Source organism: Pseudophryne corroboree, chromosome 5 (genome assembly GCF_028390025.1).
Source record: "Pseudophryne corroboree isolate aPseCor3 chromosome 5, aPseCor3.hap2, whole genome shotgun sequence".
NCBI classification, from domain to species: Eukaryota; Metazoa; Chordata; class Amphibia; order Anura; family Myobatrachidae; genus Pseudophryne; species Pseudophryne corroboree.
Genome location: NC_086448.1, coordinates 742,276,602 through 742,297,905, shown reverse-complemented (window position 1 = coordinate 742,297,905; position 21,304 = coordinate 742,276,602). Strand labels below are relative to the sequence as shown.

The following is a 21,304-nucleotide window of genomic DNA, read 5'->3' as shown; positions in this document are numbered from 1 at the left end:
AATATAATTTCTGCCCTGCATTACATGACAGCAGCTAGCATGGAACACTTTGCTAAAGAAAGTGATTTCACAAAACTATAGTGCAAGATGAGAAAACAGGCACAAATATGTTCCCACAGCCATGTAATATTTATACCATGGGGTGGATGCCAGTAGGATCATGAAGCTTTGACAACTAATATGCAAACATTTCAAACAAAGCCCGGGATGTAATGAAGTCCGATTTCAGTGGCCGTGCGGAATGCCGGCGGAACAGAAAATAAGATTTTACTCACCGGTAAATCTATTTCTCGTAGTCCGTAGTGGATGCTGGGACTCCGCAAGGACCATGGGGAATAGCGGCTCCGCAGGAGACTGGGCACAACTAAAGAAAGCTTTAGGACTACCTGGTGTGCACTGGCTCCTCCCACTATGACCCTCCTCCAGACCTCAGTTAGGATACTGTGCCCGGAAGAGCTGACACAATAAGGAAGGATTTTGAATCCCGGGTAAGACTCATACCAGCCACACCAATCACACCGTATAACTCGTGTTATTATACTCAGTTAACAGTATGAACAATAACTGAGCCTCTCAACAGATGGCTCAACAATAACCCTTTAGTTAAACAATAACTATATACAAGTATTGCAGACAATCCGCACTTGGGATGGGCGCCCAGCATCCACTACGGACTACGAGAAATAGATTTACCGGTGAGTAAAATCTTATTTTCTCTGACGTCCTAAGTGGATGCTGGGACTCCGTAAGGACCATGGGGATTATACCAAAGCTCCCAAACGGGCGGGAGAGTGCGGATGACTCTGCAGCACCGAATGGGCAAACTCTAGGTCCTCCTCAGCCAGGGTGTCAAACTTGTAGAATTTAGCAAATGTGTTTGACCCCGACCAAGTAGCTGCTCGGCAAAGTTGTAAAGCCGAGACCCCTCGGGCAGCCGCCCAAGAAGAGCCCACCTTTCTTGTGGAATGGGCTTTTACTGATTTAGGATGCGGCAGTCCAGCCGCAGAATGTGCAAGCTGAATCGTACTACAGATCCAGCGAGCAATAGTCTGGTAAGGGTAAGCAGGAGCACCCAGTTTGTTGGGTGCATACAGGATAAAAAGCGAGTCAGTTTTCCTGACACTAGCCGTCCTGGAAACATACATTTTCAGGGCCCTGACTACGTCCAACAACTTGGAAGCCTCCAAGTCTTTAGTAGCCGCAGGCACCACGATAGGTTGGTTCAAATGAAAGGCTGATACCACCTTAGGGAGAAACTGGGGACGAGTCCTCAATTCTGCCCTATCCATATGGAAAATCAGATAAGGGCTTTTACATGACAAAGCCGCCAATTCTGACACACGCCTGGCCGAAGCCAAGGCCAACAGCATGACCATTTTCCACGGTTTTAAGTGGCTCAAACCAATGTGACTTTAAGAAATCCAACACCACGTTGAGATCCCAAGGTGCCACTGGAGGCACAAAAGGGGGCTGAATATGCAGCACTCCCTTAACAAAAGTCTGAACTTCAGGTAGTGAAGCCAGTTCTCTCTGGAAGAAAATCGATAGAGCCGAAATCTGGACCTTAATGGAACCCAACTTTAGGCCCATAGTCACCCCTGACTGTAGAAAGTGCAGAAAACGGCCAAGCTGAAATTCCTCCGTTGGGGCCTTCCTGGCCTCACACCACGCAACATATTTTCGCCAAATGCGGTGATAATGGTTTGCGGTCACTTCTTTCCTAGCTTTAATCAGCGTAGGAATTACTTCCACCGGAATGCCCTTTTCCTTCAGGATCCGGTGTTCAACCGCCATGCCGTCAAACGCAGCCGCGGTAAGTCTTGGAACAGACAGGGCCCCTGCTGCAGCAGGTCCTGTCTGAGCGGCAGAGGCCATGGGTACTCTGAGATCATTTCTTGAAGTTCCGGGTACCAAGCTCTTCTTGGCCAATCCGGAACAATGAGTTTAGTTCTTACTCCTCTTCTCCTTACTATCCCCAGTACCTTGGGTATGAGAGGAAGAGGAGGGAACACATAAACCGACCGGTACACCCACGGTGTCACTAGAGCGTCCACAGCTATCGCCTGAGGGTCTCTTGACCTGGCGCAATATCTTTCTAGCTTTTTGTTTAGGCGGGACGCCATCATGTCCACCTGTGGCCTTTCCCAACGGTTTACAATCAGTTGGAAGACTTCTGGATGAAGTCCCCACTCTCCCGGGTGGAGATCGTGCCTGCTGAGGAAGTCTGCTTCCCAGTTGTCCACTCCCGGAATGAACACTGCTGACAGTGCTAACACGTGATTTTCCGCCCATCGGAGAATCCTTGTGGCTTCTGCCATCGCCGTCCTGCTTCTTGTGCCGCCCTGTCGGTTTACATGGGCGACTGCCGTGATGTTGTCTGACTGGATCAGTACCGGCTGGTTTTGAAGCAGGGGTTTTGCCTGACTTAGGGCATTGAAATTGGCCCTCAGTTCCAGAATATTTATGTGTAGGGAAGTCTCCTGACTTGACCATAGTCCTTGGAAGTTTCTTCCCTGTGTGACTGCCCCCCAGCCTCGAAGGCTGGCATCCGTGATCACCAGGACCCAGTCCTGTATGCCGAATCTGCGGCCCTCTTGAAGATGAGCACTTTGCAGCCACCACAGCAGAGACACCCTGGTCCTTGGAGACAGGGTAATCAGCCAATGCATCTGAAGATGCGATCCGGACCACTTGTCCAACAGGTCCCACTGAAAAGTCCTTGCATGGAACCTGCCGAATGGAATTGCTTCGTAGGAAGCTACCATCTTTCCCAGGACTCGCGTGCAGTGATGCACCGACACCTGTTTTGGTTTTAGGAGGCCTCTGACTAGAGATGACAGCTCCTTGGCCTTCTCCTCCGGGAGAAACACTTTTTTCTGTTCTGTGTCCAGAACCATCCCCAGGAACAGTAGACGTGTCGTAGGGACCAGCTGTGACTTTGGAATATTTAGAATCCAACCGTGCTGTTGTAGCACCTCCCGAGATAGTGCTACCGCGACCAACAACTGCTCCCTGGACCTCGCCTTTATCAGGAGATCGTCCAAGTACGGGATAATTAAAACTCCCTTTTTTCGAAGGAGTATCATCATTTCGGCCATTACCTTGGTAAATACCCTCGGTGCCGTGGACAGACCAAACGGCAACGTCTGGAATTGGTAATGACAATCCTGTACCACAAATCTGAGGTACTCCTGGTGAGGATGGTAAATGGGGACATGCAGGTAAGCATCCTTGATGTCCAGTGATACCATGTAATCCCCCTCGTCCAGGCTTGCAATAACCGCCCTGAGCGATTCCATCTTGAACTTGAATTTTTTTATATATGTGTTCAAGGATTTCAAATTTAAAATGGGTCTCACCGAACCGTCCGGTTTCGGTACCACAAACATTGTGGAATAGTAACCCCGTCCTTGTTGAAGGAGGGGCACCTTGACTATCACCTGCTGGGAATACAGCTTGTGAATTGCCTCTAGCACTGCCTCCCTGCCTGAGGGAGTTGTTGGCAAGGCAGATTTGAGGAAACGGCGGGGGGGGGGGGGGGGAGAGACGTCTCGAATTCCAGCTTGTACCCCTGAGATACTACTTGAAGGATCCAGGGATCCACCCGTGAGCGAGCCCACTGATTGCTGAAGTTTTTGAGACAGGCCCCCACCGTACCTGGCTCCGCCTGTGGAGCCCCAGCGTCATGCGGTGGACTTGGAGGAAGCGGGGGAGCACTTTTGCTCCTGGGAACTGGCTGTATGCTGCAGCTTTTTCCCTCTACCTCTGCCTCTGGGCAGAAAGGACGCGCCTTTAACCCGCTTGCCCTTATGGGGCCGAAAGGACTGTACCTGATAATACGGTGCTTTCTTTGGCTGTGAGGGAACATGGGGTAAAAATGCAGACTTCCCAGCTGTTGCTGTGGAAACGAGGTCCGAGAGACCATCCCCGAACAACTCCTCACCCTTATAAGGCAAAACTTCCATGTGCCTTTTAGAATCTGCATCACCTGTCCACTGCCGAGTCCATAACCCTCTCCTGGCAGAAATGGACATTGCACTTATTTTAGATGCCAGCCGGCAAATATCCCTCATGTATAAGACTGCGTCTTTAATATGCTCCACGGTTAGCAATATAGTGTCCCTGTCTAGGGTATCAATATTTTCCGACAGGGAATCTGACCACGCAGCTGCAGCACTGAACATCCATGCTGAAGCAATAGCTGGTCTCAGTATAATACCTGTGTGTGTATATACAGACTTCAGGATAGCCTCCTGCTTCCTATCAGCAGGCTCCTTTAGGGCGGCCGTATTCCGGAGGCGGTAGTGCCACCTTTTTTGACAAGCGTGTGAGCGCTTTATCCACCCTAGGGGATGTTTCCCAACGTGACCTATCCTCTGGCGGGAAAGGGTACGTCATTAGTAACCTTTTAGAAATTACCAGTTTCTTATCGGGGGAAGCCCACACTTCTTCACACACTTCATTTAATTCCTCAGATGGAGGAAAAAATAAGAATTTACTTACCGATAATTCTATTTCTCGTAGTCCGTAGTGGATGCTGGGGACTCCGTAAGGACCATGGGGAATAGCGGCTCCGCAGGAGACTGAGCACAAAAGTAAAGCTTTAGAACTACCTGGTGTGCACTGGCTCCTCCCCCATGACCCTCCTCCAAGCCTCAGTTAGGATACTGTGCCCGGACGAGCGTACACAATAAGGAAGGATTTTGAATCCCGGGTAAGACTCATACCAGCCACACCAATCACACCGTATAACTTGTGATCTAAACCCAGTTAACAGCATGATAACAGAGGAGCCTCTAGAAAAGATGGCTCACTACAGCAATAACCCGATTTTTGGTAACAATAACTATGTACCAGTATTGCAGACAATCCGCACTTGGGATGGGCGCCCAGCATCCACTACGGACTACGAGAAATAGAATTATCGGTAAGTAAATTATTATTTTCTCTGACGTCCTAGTGGATGCTGGGGACTCCGTAAGGACCATGGGGATTATACCAAAGCTCCCAAACGGGCGGGAGAGTGCGGATGACTTTGCAGCACCAAATGAGAGAACTCCAGGTCCTCCTCAGCCAGGGTATCAAATTTGTAGAATTTTTACAAACGTATTTGCTCCTGACCAAGTAGCTGCTCGGCAAAGTTGTAAAGCCGAGACCCCTCGGGCAGCCGCCCAAGATGAGCCCACCTTCCTTGTGGAGTGGGCATTTACAGATTTTTGGCTGTGGCAGGCCTGCCACAGAATGTGCAAGCTGAATTGTACTACAAATCCAACGAGCAATAGTCTGCTTAGAAACAGGAGCACCCAGCGTGTTGGGTGCATACAGGATAAACAGCGAGTCAGATTTTCTGACACTAGCCGTCCTGGAAACATAAATTTTCAGAGTCCTCAATTCCGCCCTGTCCGAATGGAAAATCAGATAAGGGCTTTTACAGGATAAAGCCGCCAATTCTGACGCGCGCCTGGCCCAGGCCAGGGCCAACAGCATGACCACTTTCCATGTGAGATATTTTAACTCCACAGATTTAAGTGGTTCAAACCAATGTGACTTTTGGAACCCAAAAAACTACATTGAGATCCCAAGGTGCCACTGGAGGCACAAAAGGAGGCTGTATATGCAGTACCCCTTTTACAAACGTCTGAACTTCAGGGACTGAAGCTAGTTCTTTTTGGAAGAAAATGGACAGGGCCGAAATTTGAACCTTAATGGACCCCAATTTCAGGCCCATAGACACTCCTGTTTGCAGGAAATGTAGTAATCGACCCAGTTGAATTTCCTCCGTCGGGCCTTACTGGCCTCGCACCACGCAACATATTTTCGCCAAATGCGGTGATAATGTTTTGCGGTTACATCCTTCCTGGCTTTGATCAGGATAGGGATGACTTCATCCGGAATGCCTTTTTCCTTCAGGATCCGGCGTTCAACCGCCATGCCGTCAAACGCAGCCGCGGTAAGTCTTGGAACAGACAGGGTCCTTGCTGGAGCAGGTCCCTTCTTAGAGGTAGAGGCCACGGATCCTCCGTGAGCATCTCTTGAAGTTCCGGTTACCAAGTCCTTCTTGGCCAATCCGGAGCCACTAATATAGTGCTTACTCCTCTCCATCTTATAATTCTCAGTACCTTGGGTATGAGAGGCAGAGGAGGGAACACATACACTGACTGGTACACCCATGGTGTTACCAGAGCGTCTACAGCTATTGCCTGAGGGTCCCTTGACCTGGCGCAATACCTGTCGAGTTTTTCCCAACGGTTTATAATAATGTGGAAGACTTCTGGGTGAAGTCCCCACTCTCCCGGGTGGAGGTCGTATCTGCTGAGGAAGTCTGCTTCCCAGTTGTCCACTCCCGGAATGAATACTGCTGACAGTGCTATCACATGATTTTCCGCCCAGCGAAGAATCCTTGCAGCTTCTGCCATTGCCCTCCTGCTTCTTGTGCCACCCTGTCTGTTTACGTGGGTGACTGCCGTGATGTTGTCCGACTGGATCAACCCCGGCTGACCTTGAAGCAGAGGTCTTGCTAAGCTTAGAGCATTGTAAATGGCCCTTAGCTTCAGGATATTTATGTGAAGTGATGTCTCCAGGCTTGACCATAAGCCCTGGAAATTCCTTCCCTGTGTGACTGCCCCCCAGCCTCGCAGGCTGGCATCCGTGGTCACCAGGACCCAGTCCTGAATGCCGAATCTGCGGCCCTCTAGAAGATGAGCACTCTGCAACCACCACAGGAGAGACACCCTTGTCCTTGGTGACAGGGTTATCCGCTGATGCATCTGAAGATGCGACCCGGACCATTTGTCCAGCAGGTCCCACTGGAAAGTTCTTGCGTGGAATCTGCCGAATGGGATTGCTTCGTAGGAAGCCACCATTTTTCCCAGAACCCTTTCATTGATGTACTGAGACTTGGCTCGGTTATAGGAGGTTCCCGACTAGCTCGGATAACTCCCTGACTTTCTCCTCCGGGAGAAACACCTTTTTCTGGACTGTGTCCAGGATCATCCCCTAGGAACAGAAGACGAGTCGTCGGAATCAGCTGCGATTTTGGAATATTGAGAATCCAATCGTGCTGCCGCAACACTAACTGAGATAGTGCTACACCGACCTCCAACTGTTCCCTGGATCTTACCCTTATCAGGGAATCGTCCAAGTAAGGGATAACTAAAATTCCCTTCCTTCGAAGGAGTATCATCATTTCGGCCATTACCTTGGTAAAGACCCGGGGTGCCGTGGACCATGCATACGGCAGCGTCTGAACTGATAGTGACAGTTCTGTACCATAAACCTGAGGTACCCTTGGTGAGAAAGGTAAATTGGGACATGAAGGTAAGCATCCTTGATGTCCCGAGACATCATGTAGTCCCCTTCTTCCAGGTTCGCAATCACTGCTCTGAGTGACTCAATCTTGAATTTGAACCTCCGTATGTAAGTGTTCAAGATTTTAGATTTAGAATCGGTCTCACCGAGCCGTCCGGCTTCGGTACCACAACAGTGTGGAATAATACCCCGTTCCCTGTTGCAGGAGGGGTACCTTGATTATCACCTGCTGGGAATACAGCTTGTGAATGGCTTCCAAAACTGCCTCCCTGTCAGAGGGAGACATCAGTAAAGCCGACTTTAGGAAACGGCGAGGGGGAGACGTCTCGAATTCCAATTTGTACCCCTGAGATATCCCTTGAAGGATCCAGGGGTCTACTTGCGAGTGAGCCCACTGCGCGCTGAAATTCATTGAGACGGGCCCCCACCGTGCCCGATTCTGCTTGTAAAGCCCCAGCGTCATACTGAGGGCTTGGCAGAGGCGGGAGAGGGCTTCTGTTCCTGGGAACTGGCTGATTTCTGCAGCCTTTTTCCTCTCCCTCTGTCACGGGGCAGAAATGAGGAACCTTTTGCCCGCTTGCCCCATGAAAAGACTGCGCCTGATAATACGACGTCTTCTTATGTTGAGAGGCGACCTGGGGTACAAACGTGGATTTCCCAGCTGTTGCCGTGGCCACCAGGTCTGAAAGACCGACCCCAAATAACTCCTCCCTTTAATAAGGCAATACTTCCAAATGCCGTTTGGAATCCGCATCACCTGACCACTGTCGTGTCCATAACCCTCTACTGGCAGAAATGAACAACGCACTTAGACTTGATGCCAGTCGGCAAATATTCCGCTGTGCATCACGCATATATAGAAATGCATCTTTTAAATGTTCTATAGGCAATAATATACTGTCCCTATCTAGGGTATCAATATTTTCAGTCAGGGAATCCGACCACACCAACCCAGCACTGCACATCCAGGCTGAGGCGATTGCTGGTCGCAGTATAACACCAGTATGTGTGTAAATACATTTTAGGATACCCTCCTGCTTTCTATCAGCAGGATCCTTAAGGGCGGCCATCTCAGGAGAGGGTAGAGCCCTTGTTCTTACAAGCGTGTGAGCGCTTTATCCACCCTAGGGGATGTTTCCCAACGCACCCTAACCTCTGGCGGGAAAGGATATAATGCCAATAACATTTTAGAAATTATCAGTTGTTATCGGGGGAAACCCACGCATCATCACACACCTCATTTAATTTCTCAGATTCAGGAAAACTACAGGTAGTTTTTTCTCACCGAACATAATACCCCTTTTTGGTGGTACTCGTATTATCAGAAATGTGTAAAACATTTTTCATTGCCTCAATCATGTAACGTGTGGCCCTACTGGAAGTCACATTTGTCTCTTCACCGTCGACACTGGAGTCAGTATCCGTGTCGGCGTCTATATCTGCCATCTGAGGTAACGGGCGCTTTAGAGCCCCTGACGGCCTATGAGACGTCTGGACAGGCACAAGCTGAGTAGCCTGCTGTCTCATGTCAACCACTGTCTTTTATACAGAGCTGACACTGTCACGTAATTCCTTCCAACAGTTCATCCACTCAGGTGTCGACCCCCTAGGGGGTGACATCACTATTACAGGCAATCTGCTCCGTCTCCACATCATTTTTCTCCTCATACATGTCGACACAAACGTACCGACACACAGCACACACACAGGAAATGCTCTGATAGAGGACAGGACCCCACTAGCCCTTTGGGGAGACAGAGGGAGAGTTTGCCAGCACACACCAGAGCGCTATATATATATACAGGGATAACCTTATATAAGTGTTTTTCCCCTTATAGCTGCTGTATCTTTAATACTGCGCCTAATTAGTGCCCCCCTCTCTTTTTTAACCCTTTCTGTAGTGTAGTGACTGCAGGGGAGAGCCAGGGAGCTTCCCTCCAACGGAGCTGTGAGGGAAAATGGCGCCAGTGTGCTGAGGAGATAAGGCCGCCGAGAAGGGGGCGGAGCCTATCTCCCGTTTTTCTGTGAATTCTGGCAGGGGTTAAATTCATCCATATAGCCCAGGAGCTATATGTGATGCATTTTTTGCCATCCAAGGTGTTTTTATTGCGTCTCAGGGCGCCCCCCCCCAGCGCCCTGCACCCTCAGTGACCGGAGTGTGAAGTGTGCTGAGAGCAATGGCGCACAGCTGCAGTGCTGTGCGCTACCTTGAAGACAGGACGTCTTCTGCCGCCGATTTTCCGGACCTCTTCTGTCTTCTGGCTCTGTAAGGGGGCCGGCGGCGCGGCTCTGGGACCTATCCATGGCTGGGCCTGTGATCGGTCCCTCTGGAGCTAATGTCCAGTAGCCTAAGAAGCCCAATCCACTCTGCACGCAGGTGAGTTCGCTTCTTCTCCCCTTAGTCCCTCGATGCAGTGAGCCTGTTGCCAGCAGGTCTCACTGAACATAAAAAACCTAAAACTAAACTTTTCACTAAGCAGCTCAGGAGAGCCACCTAGTCTGCACCCTTCTCGTTCGGGCACAAAAATCTAACTGAGGCTTGGAGGAGGGTCATGGAGGGAGGAGCCAGTGCACACCAGGTAGTTCTAAAGCTTTACTTTTGTGCCCAGTCTCCCGCGGAGCCGCTATTCCCCATGGTCCTTACGGAGTCCCCAGCATCCACTAGGACGTCAGAGAAACTACTGGTAGTTTTCTCTCTCCAAACATAATACCCTTTTTTGTGGTTCCTGGGGTAACATCAGAAATGTGCAACACATTTTTCATTGCCTCAATCATGTAACGTGTGGCCCTATTGGAAGTTACATTAGTCTCATCGTCGTCGACACTGGAGTCAGTATCCGTGTCGACATCTGTGTCTACCATCTGAGGTAGCGGGCGTTTTAGAGCCCCTGATGGCTTTTGAGACGCCTGGGCAGGCACAGGCTGAGAAGCCGGCTGTCCCATATTTGGTATGTCGTCAAACCTTTTATGTAAGGAGTCGACACTGTCACGTAATTCCTTCCACATAACCATCCACTCAGGTGTCGACCCCGCATGGGGCGACATCACATTTATCGGCATCTGCTCCGCCTCCACATAAGCCTCCTCCTCAAACATGTCGACACAGCCGTACCGACACACCGCACACACACAGGGAATGCTCTGACAGAGGACAGGACCCCACAACGCCCTTTGGGGAGACAGAGAGAGAGTATGCCAGCACACACCAGAGCGCTATATAACACAGGGATGAACACTATAACTGAGTGATTTCCCTTATAGCTGCTTATTTATATATATATATATATATATATATATATATATATATATATATATATATATATATATATATATATACATATATATATATATACACACATACTGCTGCGCCTAAATTCAGTGCACCCCCTCTCTTTTTTACCCTTTGTAGTCTTGAAACTGCAGGGGAGAGCCTGGGAGCGATCCTTCCAGCGGAGCTGTGAGGGAAAAATGGCGCCAGTGTGCTGAGGGAGATAGCCCCGCCCCTTTTTCGGCTGACTTTCTCCCGCTTTTTTGTGGATTCTGGCAGGGGTATTTTTCACATATATAGCCTCTAGGACTATATATTGTGATTATTTTGCCAGCCAAGGTGTTAATATTGCTGCTCAGGGCGCCCCCCCCCCAGCGCCCTGCACCCATCAGTGACCGGAGTGTGAGGTGTGCATGAGGAGCAATGGCGCACAGCTGCAGTGCTGTGCGCTACCTTGTTGAAGACCGAAGTCTTCTGCCGCCGATTTTCAGGACCATCTTCATGCTTCTGGCTCTGTAAGGGGGACGGCGGCGCGTGTCCGGGACTGGACGATCGAGGTCGGGTCCTGTGTTCGATCCCTCTGGAGCTAATGGTGTCCAGTAGCCTAAGAAGCCCAAACTACCACCTGTTAGGTAGGTTCGCTTCTTCTCCCCTTAGTCCCTCGTAGCAGTGAGTCTGTTGCCAGCAGATCTCACTGAAAATAAAAAACCTAAAATATACTTTCTTTTCTAGGAGCTCAGGAGAGCCCCTAGTGTGCATCCAGCTCAGCCGGGCACAAGATTCCAACTGAGATCTGGAGGAGGGTCATAGTGGGAGGAGCCAGTGCACACCAGGTAGTCCTAAAGCTTTCTTTAGTTGTGCCCAGTCTCCTGCGGAGCCGCTATTCCCCATGGTCCTTGCGGAGTCCCAGCATCCACTTAGGACGTCAGAGAAATGTTTTTGTTTTTTTAAAAGGGCAATCATGTACAAGTAGAGCCAGCCATATGCATAGGCAAACTAGGCAATTGCCTAGGGCATTTGATATGCCTAGGGGCATCAGCAGCTTCTGCTGATTAAAATATGTGGCATGCCTATATTCTGTGTGTAGCATTTCATATGCAGATACAGCCACAGTCTCGCACAGTATATTGGCATGCTGCATATCATTTTAATCAGCAGAAGCAGCTTGTGCATACTAGCCACATAGCAATGCAAATAAGATGCATTTTCATAAAAAAAAAGGTGCCCGACATTAGCATTGAGGCAAGATTTATGAGGACACATCTGTACCCAAGCAGAGGAAGAGGTCACAGTGTTAGTGGCAGTGTGAGTGCTGTGTGCGGGTGGGTTGGTTGTGCAGTAGTGTTCAGAATATGTAAGGAGCATTATGTGTGTCATGTAAAAATGCATTAATAATGTGCAACATATGTGTAAGGGGCACTGTGTGTGTCATTATGTGTATAAGGGCATTAATAATGTGTGGCATATGTGTAAGAGGGTACTACTGTATGTGTCATTATGTGTAAAGGGGCACTAATAATGTGCAGCAAATGTGTAGGTGGCACTGTGTGTGTCATTATGTGTATAAGGGCCTTAATAATGTGAGGCATATGTGTAAGGGACATTATGTATAAAACGAGTTTTATGGTAAGAACTTACCCTTGTTAAAACTCTTTCTGCGAGGTACACTGGGCTCCACAAGGAATGGACAATGGGGTGTAGAGTAGGATCTTGATCCGAGGCACCAACAGGCTCAAAGCTTTGACTGTTCCCAGAATGCATAGCGCCGCCTCCAATATCACCCCGCCTCCCTGCACAGGATCTCAGTTTTTAGTTAACCAGTCCAATGCAGTAGCAGGATAAGAGACGACAACGGTTAGTAGCCACAACACCGCATTCTCACGACAGGAGACGTGTCAGCGGCTAATGCCATACCAACCCAAAGAAGCTAAGTGCGTCAGGGTGGGCGTCTTGTGGAGCCCAGTGTACCTCGCAGAAAGAGTTTTAACAATGGTAAGTTCTTACCATAAAACTCGTTTTCTGCTGCGGGGTACACTGGGCTCCACAAGGAATGGACAATGGGGATGTCCTAAAGCAGTTCTTTAAGGGAGGGGACGCACTGTAGCGGGCACAAAAACCCGGCGTCCAAAGGAAGCATCCTGGGAAGCGGCAGTATCGAAGGCATAGAACCTTATGAACGTGTTCACAGAGGACCACGTAGCCGCCTTGCACAATTGTTCAAGGGTTGCACCACGTTGGGCCGCCCAAGAAGGTCCAACAGTCCGAGTAGAATGGGCCTTAATGTGATCAGGAGCAGACAGACCAGCCTTCACATAAGCATGTGCAATCATCATTCTAATCCATCTGGCCAGAGTTTGCTTGTGAGCAGGCCAGCCAAGTTTGTGAAACCCAAACACAGCAAAAAGAGAATCAGATTTCCTAATAGGAGCAGTTCTCTTCACATAGATACGGAGAGCCCGTAACACATCCAAAGACCGCTCTTTGGGAGACAAATCAGGAGAAACAAGTGCCGGAACTACAATCTCATGATTAAGGTGGAACGAAGAAACAACCTTAGGTAGATAGTCGGGACGAGTCCTAAGAACCGCCCAGTCACGGTGAAATATCAGATATGGGGAACTACAGGACAAGGCACCCAAATCCGACACTCTTCTAGCTGAAGCAATAGCCAGCAGAAACACCACCTTAAGGGAAAGCCACTTAAGGTCAGCTGAACCAAGAGGTTCAAACGGAGACTCTTGTAACGCCTCCAAAACCACCGACAAGTCCCAAGGAGCCAAGGTATGGTTGCAATTTTTCTCTGAAACCACACCGACAAGGCAAAAATATGAACCTTGAGGGAGGCCAGACGCAGGCCTAAGTCCAGGCCCTGCTGAAGAAAATCCAACAACTTGGCTATACTAAACTTGGAAGCATCATAATCGTTAGATGCGCACCAAATAAAGTAAGAATGCCAGACCCTATAGTAAATCCGAGCCGAAGCCGGTTTCCGGGCCCGCAACATAGTTTGAACGACCGCCTCAGAAAACCCTTTAGCCCTTAAGACGGAAGCTTCAAGAGCCACGCCGTCAAAGACAGCCGAGCTAGGTCCTGGTAGACACAGGGGCCCTGAACGAGGAGGTCTGGGCATTGTGGAAGTAGAATTGGACGCTCTGACGATAGGCCTTGCAGGTCTGAGAACCAGTGCCGTCTGGGCCACGCTGGAGCTATGAGAAGCAGAATTCCTTTTCTTGCTTGAACTTCCGAATTACCCTGGGCAGGAGTGACAGCGGAGGGAACACGTACGGCGGCCGAAACCTCCACGGTACCGCCAGCGCATCCACGAATTTTGCTTGAGGATCCCTTGTCCTTGCTCCGAAGACCGTAACCTTGTGATTGTGTCGAGACGCCATCAGATCTACGTCTGGAAGGCCCCACCTTTTCACTAGGAGTTGAAACACTTCTGGATGGAGGCCCCACTCGTTGGCATGCACGTCCTGATGACTGAGAAAGTCCGCTTCCCAATTCAGGACTCCCGGAATGAATATTGCCGATATGGCCGGTAGATGGCGTTCTGCCCACTGTAGAATCCGTGAGACTTCCTTCATTGCTAGGCAGCTTCGAGTGCCGCCCTGATGATTTATGTAAGCCACTGTGGTGGCGTTGTCAGACTGTACTTGAACAGGACGGTTCTGAATTAAATGCTGGGCTAGGTTCAAGGCATTGAAGACCGCCCGCAACTCCAGAATATTAAAATCGAGAGGAGGGACTCCTCCTTGGTCCACCGCCCCTGAAGGGAGTGTTGCTCCAGCACCGCGCCCCAACCTCTTAGACTGGCATCTGTCGTCAACAGGACCCAGTCGGATATCCAGAACGGACGGCCAATGCACAGTTGTTGGTCCCGGAGCCACCAGAGCAGCGACAGACGGACCTCCAGAGTCAATGAGATCATTTGAGACCTGATCCGGTGAGGCAGGCCGTCCCATTTGGCTAGAATCAGCCTCTGGAGAGGGCGAGAGTGAAATTGAGTGTACTCCACCATGTCGAATGCTGACACCATGAGGCCCAGCACCTGCATCGCCTAATGTATCGACACTTGCGGACAATATAGGAAGCAACGAATAGTGTCCAATAGTGCTCCCAGATGCACCATGCTCTGAGCAGGGATCAGGGATGACTTCTTCCAGTTGATGAGCCACCCGTGGGCTTGCAGAAACCGGACAGTCACATCTAGATGACGCAGGAGAAGCTCTGGGGAATTTGCCAGGATTAACAGGTCGTCCATATACGGCAGTATCCTGACCCCTTGACGGCGGAGTACCACCGCCCACACCGCCATGACTTTTGTAAAGACTCGCGGAGGCGTTGTTAAACCAAAAGGTAACGCCCGAAACTGGTAATGGCAGTTGCCAATCGCAAACCTCAGGTATTGCTGATGAGACACTGCTATAGGAATATGCAGGTAAGCATCCTGTATATCCAGGGAGACCATGAAGTCCCCAGGTTCCAAGGCCAGAACTATAGAGTAAAGGGTTTCCATCTGGAACTTGGAAACCTTCACAAACCTGTTCAATGCCTTGAGGTTGAGAATGGGCCGGGAGGACCCATTCGGTTTCGGGACTAGAAACAGCGGAGAATAGTACCATTGGCCCCTCTGCGCAAGAGGCACCTGTACTACGACTCCTGTATCCAGCAGGGTCTGTACCACCGAATGTAGAGTATTTGCCTTTGTCTTGTCCAACGGGACATCTGTCTGGCAAAATCGATGAGGGGGGTCGGTTTATGAAGGCTATGGCGTAAACTCGAGTGACGACTTCCCGTACCCAGGCATCTGAAGTGGTCTTCAACCATTCCTGGGTATATCCTAGAAGCCGGCCCCCACCCTGGGATCCCCCAGAGGGAGGCCCGCCCCATCATGCGGCAGGCTTATTTGTCTTGGAAGCTGGCAAACGGGCCGCCCAGGCTCTTTTGGGCTTAGGCTTACCAGGTTTGGAAGTGCGGGCCTGTTTGTTGTATGCCTGACCTTTTGCTTTACCTGAAGGACGAAAGAGGCGAAAGGAAGTACTTTTAGCCTTCGACACAGGAGGAGCAGTACTTGGCAGACAGGCAGTTTTGGCAGCAGCCAAGTCAGCCACAATCTTATTTAAATCCTCCCCAAACAGAATATCTCCCTTGAAAGGGAGTACCTCCAGGGTTTTTCTAGAGTCCAGATCCACAGACCAGGATCTCAGCCACAATATCCGGCGAGCCAGGACCGACGTAGTAGAGGCCTTGGCTGCCAGGATACCGGCATCAGAAGCCGCCTCTTTAATATAACGAGAAGCTGTGACAATATAAGACGAGCATTGTCTAGCATGGTCAGAGGAGATTTCAGCATCTAACTCCAAGGCCCATGCTTCAATGGCCTCTGCAGCCCAAGTAGCTGCAATAGTGGGCCTTTGTGCAGCACCCGTGAGGGTGTAAATCGCTTTCAGACAACCCTCCACACGTTTATCCGTAGGCTCTTTTAGAGACGTGGCGGTGGTGACCGGTAGAGCTGAGGAAACCACCATCCTAGCCACATGCGAGTCCACTAGAGGAGGCGTTTCCCAAATCTTAGACAGCTCCGGCGCGAGGGGATAGCGAGCCAGCATCTTTTTTTTGGAGGCACAAACTTCGTACCAGGGTTTTCCCAGGGTTCCTGACGTATATCAATTAGGTGGTCAGAGTGAGGTAAAACTTGTTTAATCACCTTCTGACGCTTGAACCTATCTGGTTTCTTAGGAGGAACGGATGGCTCGGGATCATCCGTAATCTGTAAAATTAACTTAATAGCCTCCAAAAGATCAGGAACATCCACATGTGAACCACCCTCCCCATCAGCCGTATCCGAGTCAGAACCTGTGGGGTCAGTGTAAGTGCCGTCTTCATCTGACGAGATGTCAGTGACAGCAGTGGATTGTGAGGAGACAAGCGCTCGCTTAGAGGACCCCTTGGACGTAGGCGAGCGACGGTCAGAGTTTTTAGTAGTCAGGTACTGGTTCAACTTCTTTATTTGAGCAGATAAATCATCCGCCCACGGCGGGTTAGCTGCAGGGACCACAAACGGTTGTACCGGCATTGGGGGTCCCATAGGGGGTGTTAGTTTATGAACTAGCGTATGCAGAAGCGTGGAAAAAGCGGCCCACGGCGGGTCATTATTTGCCCCCGTTGCCACCGTCCCACTGGGGGGCAAGGAGCCCCCAGAACCAGAGCCCAAAGCTGCTATATTCTCCTCATAGGTATCTGCAGCTTCAGTAACACCGGCAGTGTGTTCAGCCCCAGAACCGTTACCCTCAGAAGCAGACATGATATAACTTGCAGTATCAGGTAACACAGTACAATTTGTCAGCAGCACAATACCTCTAGCCCAAACCCCTGCGCAGTGTAGTCAGCACCAGCAGAGATAAAGGAGAGATATGGTGACTAAATCACAGAGAAAAATATGCAATACAGTATATCTTTGTGAAAATCCTATATTAGATAAAACCTGACGCACCAAGCCCCCTCAGGTTATAGAATATAGGGATAGCAAGTTGAGTGAAAGACACGAAATGGACATCACTCAGCTATCAAATGCACACACAAATAGTCACAGTTTGTACAATACAGAGGTTATTACTAACAATAATACTCTACTGGACTAGCTTACACAGCTATATAACAATATATATAACAGTACACAGTAAGAACTGGATGTATATCACAGGGTAATTGTACTAGGAAACCCTGGCTAAATGCACTCTTTCTTAACTAACACTGACTAAAAAAAGGCAGGTAGAATACTTAAGTGTCTTCTAAAGTCACAACACTGACAACCAGGCAGCTTTACATAGGAGGATTTGCCTAAGCATTCCCAGGAACAGTGAGCTGAGGGATAATGGCGCCGCAGACACTGCCAGGGAGTGAGGGAGACACAGATATGCAGCTCCAGGGCGGGAACATTTGCAGAAAATGGCGCCCTGGGGCTGGGAGAGGGGCTTCAGGTCCAAGCTCTATCCCCCCTGCTGGCAAAACCACCGGGTACTGCGTGCTCTAATAAAACGGTTTATAGAGAAAACCTGACCTGTTCCATGCCCTGGTGATCTAGTGGGATCGCCTGTACTGCCACAGTGTCCACCGCCAGCGCGCGCGGCCTGCCTCCCATGGACCGCGATAAAGACCAGGTCCCGCAAGCGGGACCCACTTACCACCTCCCGAAGCGCGGTCACGCGATCCCGGAGAGCCCCCGTCGCGTGTGCCTGACAAGGAGAAAACCGGAGCCTCCTGCTGTAGTTACCCGGCAGCCAGGGCTTGGGAGTGTACAGCGCCGCAGCCGTGAATGTCCACTGACATGTAACACTGCTGCTGCCCTTGAAGTCTTCACTTTTTTCCTCAGAAAAAAAGCTCTTCTCAGGGCTGCCTGGAGCAGCCCCTCTGTTAAAGTGCCTGCTACTGCAGCACCAACTACAAAACTGAGATCCTGTGCAGGGAGGCGGGGTGATATAGGAGGCGGCGCTATGCATTCTGGGAACAGTCAAAGCTTTGAGCCTGTTGGTGCCTCGGATCAAGATCCTACTCTACAGCCCATTGTCCATTCATTGTGGAGCCCAGTGTACCCCGCAGCAGAAAAGGGCATTAATAAAGGTTGTCATAATGTGTAAGGCGCATTATTTTTATAAGGACATTAATAATGTGTAAGGGACATTACTGTGTGGAATTATGTGTATAAATGCATTACTAATGTGTGGCATTATGTGTATAAGGTGCTCTACTATGTGGCGTTGCGTATAGAAAGGGCACTACTGTGTCGTCTGATGTGAATAGAGAGCAATAGGGTGTGGTGCAATGTGAATAAGGAGCAATTCAGTGTGATGTAATGTGAATAAGGGGCTCTACTGTGAGGAGTAACGTTTCTAAGGTAAAGTGATACAAATGTGGGATGTAATATGAATTATGGACACTATCTCATGATCAAATGTGAATAAAGTTGCAGTACTGTGTGGCGTAATTGGAACTGGGGTTATTATTGTGTGACCATGTCCCTTGCCAGCAAAAACACCCCCCTTTTTGGGCTGTGCGCCAAATGTGCAAGCCGTTCCTATTTAAAGTATAGGGGGTAACAAACACCAAAATAAGGACTGCTATGGGTGAGGGGTGGTGGTGCTGGGAAAGAGGTGCAAGGTCAGAGGCGGAACCAGCGGTGGTGCTAGGGGGCGCCAGCCAAAATCTTGCCTACGTCATCATATTGGTTAGGGCCGGCTCTGTGTACAAGGCTAAACCATTCCCCTTTAAAAAAATAAAAAGCCCAAGTTCAGTCTGCATCACGCACAGCCACCGAACTTGGACTTCATTAAATCCCGGCCAAAACATTCAAGAATCATGTTTATATGATTACTAGGTGGCCTGCCCATTCCAGGCAAAACTGGATAGTGCCTGCATTACACCAATGGGAGGGCAACCAGGGACGGGGGAAGGGGACGACAGGGCTGGGTGTGGTTGGCTGAACACCCGGGGATGTTCAATGCTACTTCCAAGTAGCAAAATCTGTGTTGGAGATTTGTCCATCCACTTTCATGTCAACGAACTTGCTGGGTGGTCGTCAATGCCTACATGATGACAGATCGTACCAATATATCAGGCAGATCGTGTAGTGTGTACCCATTATTGTGCGCTCCCGTGGGTCGTTTGGAGAGTCGTCCACAAATGACATGATACAGGTGAACGCGGTCATAAGTTGTATATATCGTTCAATGTATACAGGATTACAGATGTATGGTTACATCGGTTGTCCCAGTAACCACATCGTTTAGTGCAGTGATGGCTAACCTTGACACTCCAGCTGTTGTTGAACTACACATCCCAGCATGTCCTGCATCAGTTTTAGCATGGCCACATAGCAAAACTGTAGCAGGGCATGCTGGGATGTGTAGTTCAACAACAGCTGGAGTGTCAAGGTTAGCCATCACTGGTTTAGTATATACCCAGCTTTAATGGGTTTTCGCGGTTACTTTTGCTTCTCAATACATTTTTAGAGCCTGCAAAAACTCATTGGGGCAGATTCTGAGTCACACGCAGACACAGCTGCGCCTTATGCCAATGTCGCAGCGGATTCCATCAATACTGAGACACCCACTTGCATTGGTGCAGTACCTTCTCGGTGCATCTTTAAACTATCTAATAACTGTAGATCTTCTATACCACAGGTTCTCAAACTCAGTCCTCAGGACCCCACACGGTGCATGTTTTGCAGGTCTCCTCACAGAATCACAAGTGACATAATTAGCTCCACCTGCAGACCTTTTAAAATGTGTCAGTGAGTAATTAATACACCTGTGCACTTGCTGGGTTACCTGCAAAACATGCACTGTGTGGGGTCTTGAGGAACGAGTTTGAGAACCACTGTTCTATACCATATCTGTGTATGAGTGGTCTGCCAACTTGCTGCAAGGTCTGCCAGTGACGGACATCTCGCAGGCACGACACATTGGGTGAACAATTGGTAAGTGTGTATGCACTTACTAATCATCAGATAGGTCGGCGGCCAGGTGTGTACCTAGCATAAGCAGAAAAGGTTTTGTTTTACTCCTACACCATAATACATACATATACTTATGGTTTTATAAAACCATGGGACAAGCACAGACGCAGAATTTATAGCAACGTCTTTGGGAGAACAGAATGTACCATATTCCTGCTTTCATCCGTTTTGTTGCCACGAGCAACACACCCTGTCCTTATACATGGCAACAACGATAATGAGATTTCTGTCCCAATCACTAATAAGCACTAGTGTTAGGCCGGGTACACACCAGGACGATATTGGTACGATATGTCATTTCCGGGCAAATCGGAACGTCGTATCTTCTGAATCGTGCATTCCTAAGGGTCGTTAATAATATACGTGTGGCGCGGTCAATCAGAAAATATTATTAATGATTACATGCTGCTAAATGCCGCATGCCACGGAGCAGTGAGTATGCTCGGTGTGAAACGCCGGCCCGGAACACATCGTATCTACTGATGTAGAATCTTGTGCCATGGAACACAGACAAAGAGCTTACCTCCAGATCTTCCTCTTCATCAATTTCTTCTATATGATGAAAGGCAGCAGTCAGCACTTCTAGAGCCTTCCCATGGAATAACATTTCAATTTTAACAAACTCACTGAATATTTTCTAAAATAAAGGAAACAGGAGTAATACTATAAATGGACATTGCTATAATAAACATCAATTGTATTGATTTGAATGGTGTTTATTTTTAAGTATAGTTGTAGCGTAATGCTGGGTTCACATCAGAATGACAGGCAAAAACAGAATGGTCATTCCGATTTCCCTTTATCCCAGAACAAAGGATATAGAGCAGGCCTGGCCAACCTGTGGCTCTCCAGCTGTTGTAAAACTAAAAGTCCCATCATGCCTTGCCACAGTTTTGCTGTTAGGGAATGCTAAAACTGTGGCAGGGCATGCTGGGATGTGTAGTTTGACAACATCTGGAGAGCCACAGGTTGGCCAGGCCTGATATAGAGCATGGGTCTTCAACCTGTGGCCCTCCAGCTGCTGTGGAACTACACCATCCCAGCATGCCCTGCCAGTTTTGCTATTAAGGTATGCTAAAACGGAGTCAGGGCATGCTGGGATGTGTAGCTCCACAGCAGCTGGAAGGCCACAGGTTGAAGACCCACGATATATTGGCTTATATACTGTGCAATCCTTCAAGTAACGACACACTATATCATATCATTGGATG

The 21,304-nt window shown here is 49.2% G+C and overlaps 1 protein-coding gene across 1 annotated transcript in view; it reads right to left on the bottom strand.

Moving 5' to 3' along the window:
• The window catches only part of CIBAR1 (CBY1 interacting BAR domain containing 1), a 122,419-nt gene that overhangs the window by 11,217 nt on the left and 89,898 nt on the right, over nt 1-21,304 (bottom strand). Inside the window, exon 7 of the mRNA XM_063924099.1 lies at nt 20,617-20,730. Within this exon, the coding sequence (XP_063780169.1) occupies nt 20,617-20,730 (114 nt within the window). The remainder of the gene's footprint in view (nt 1-20,616; nt 20,731-21,304) is intronic.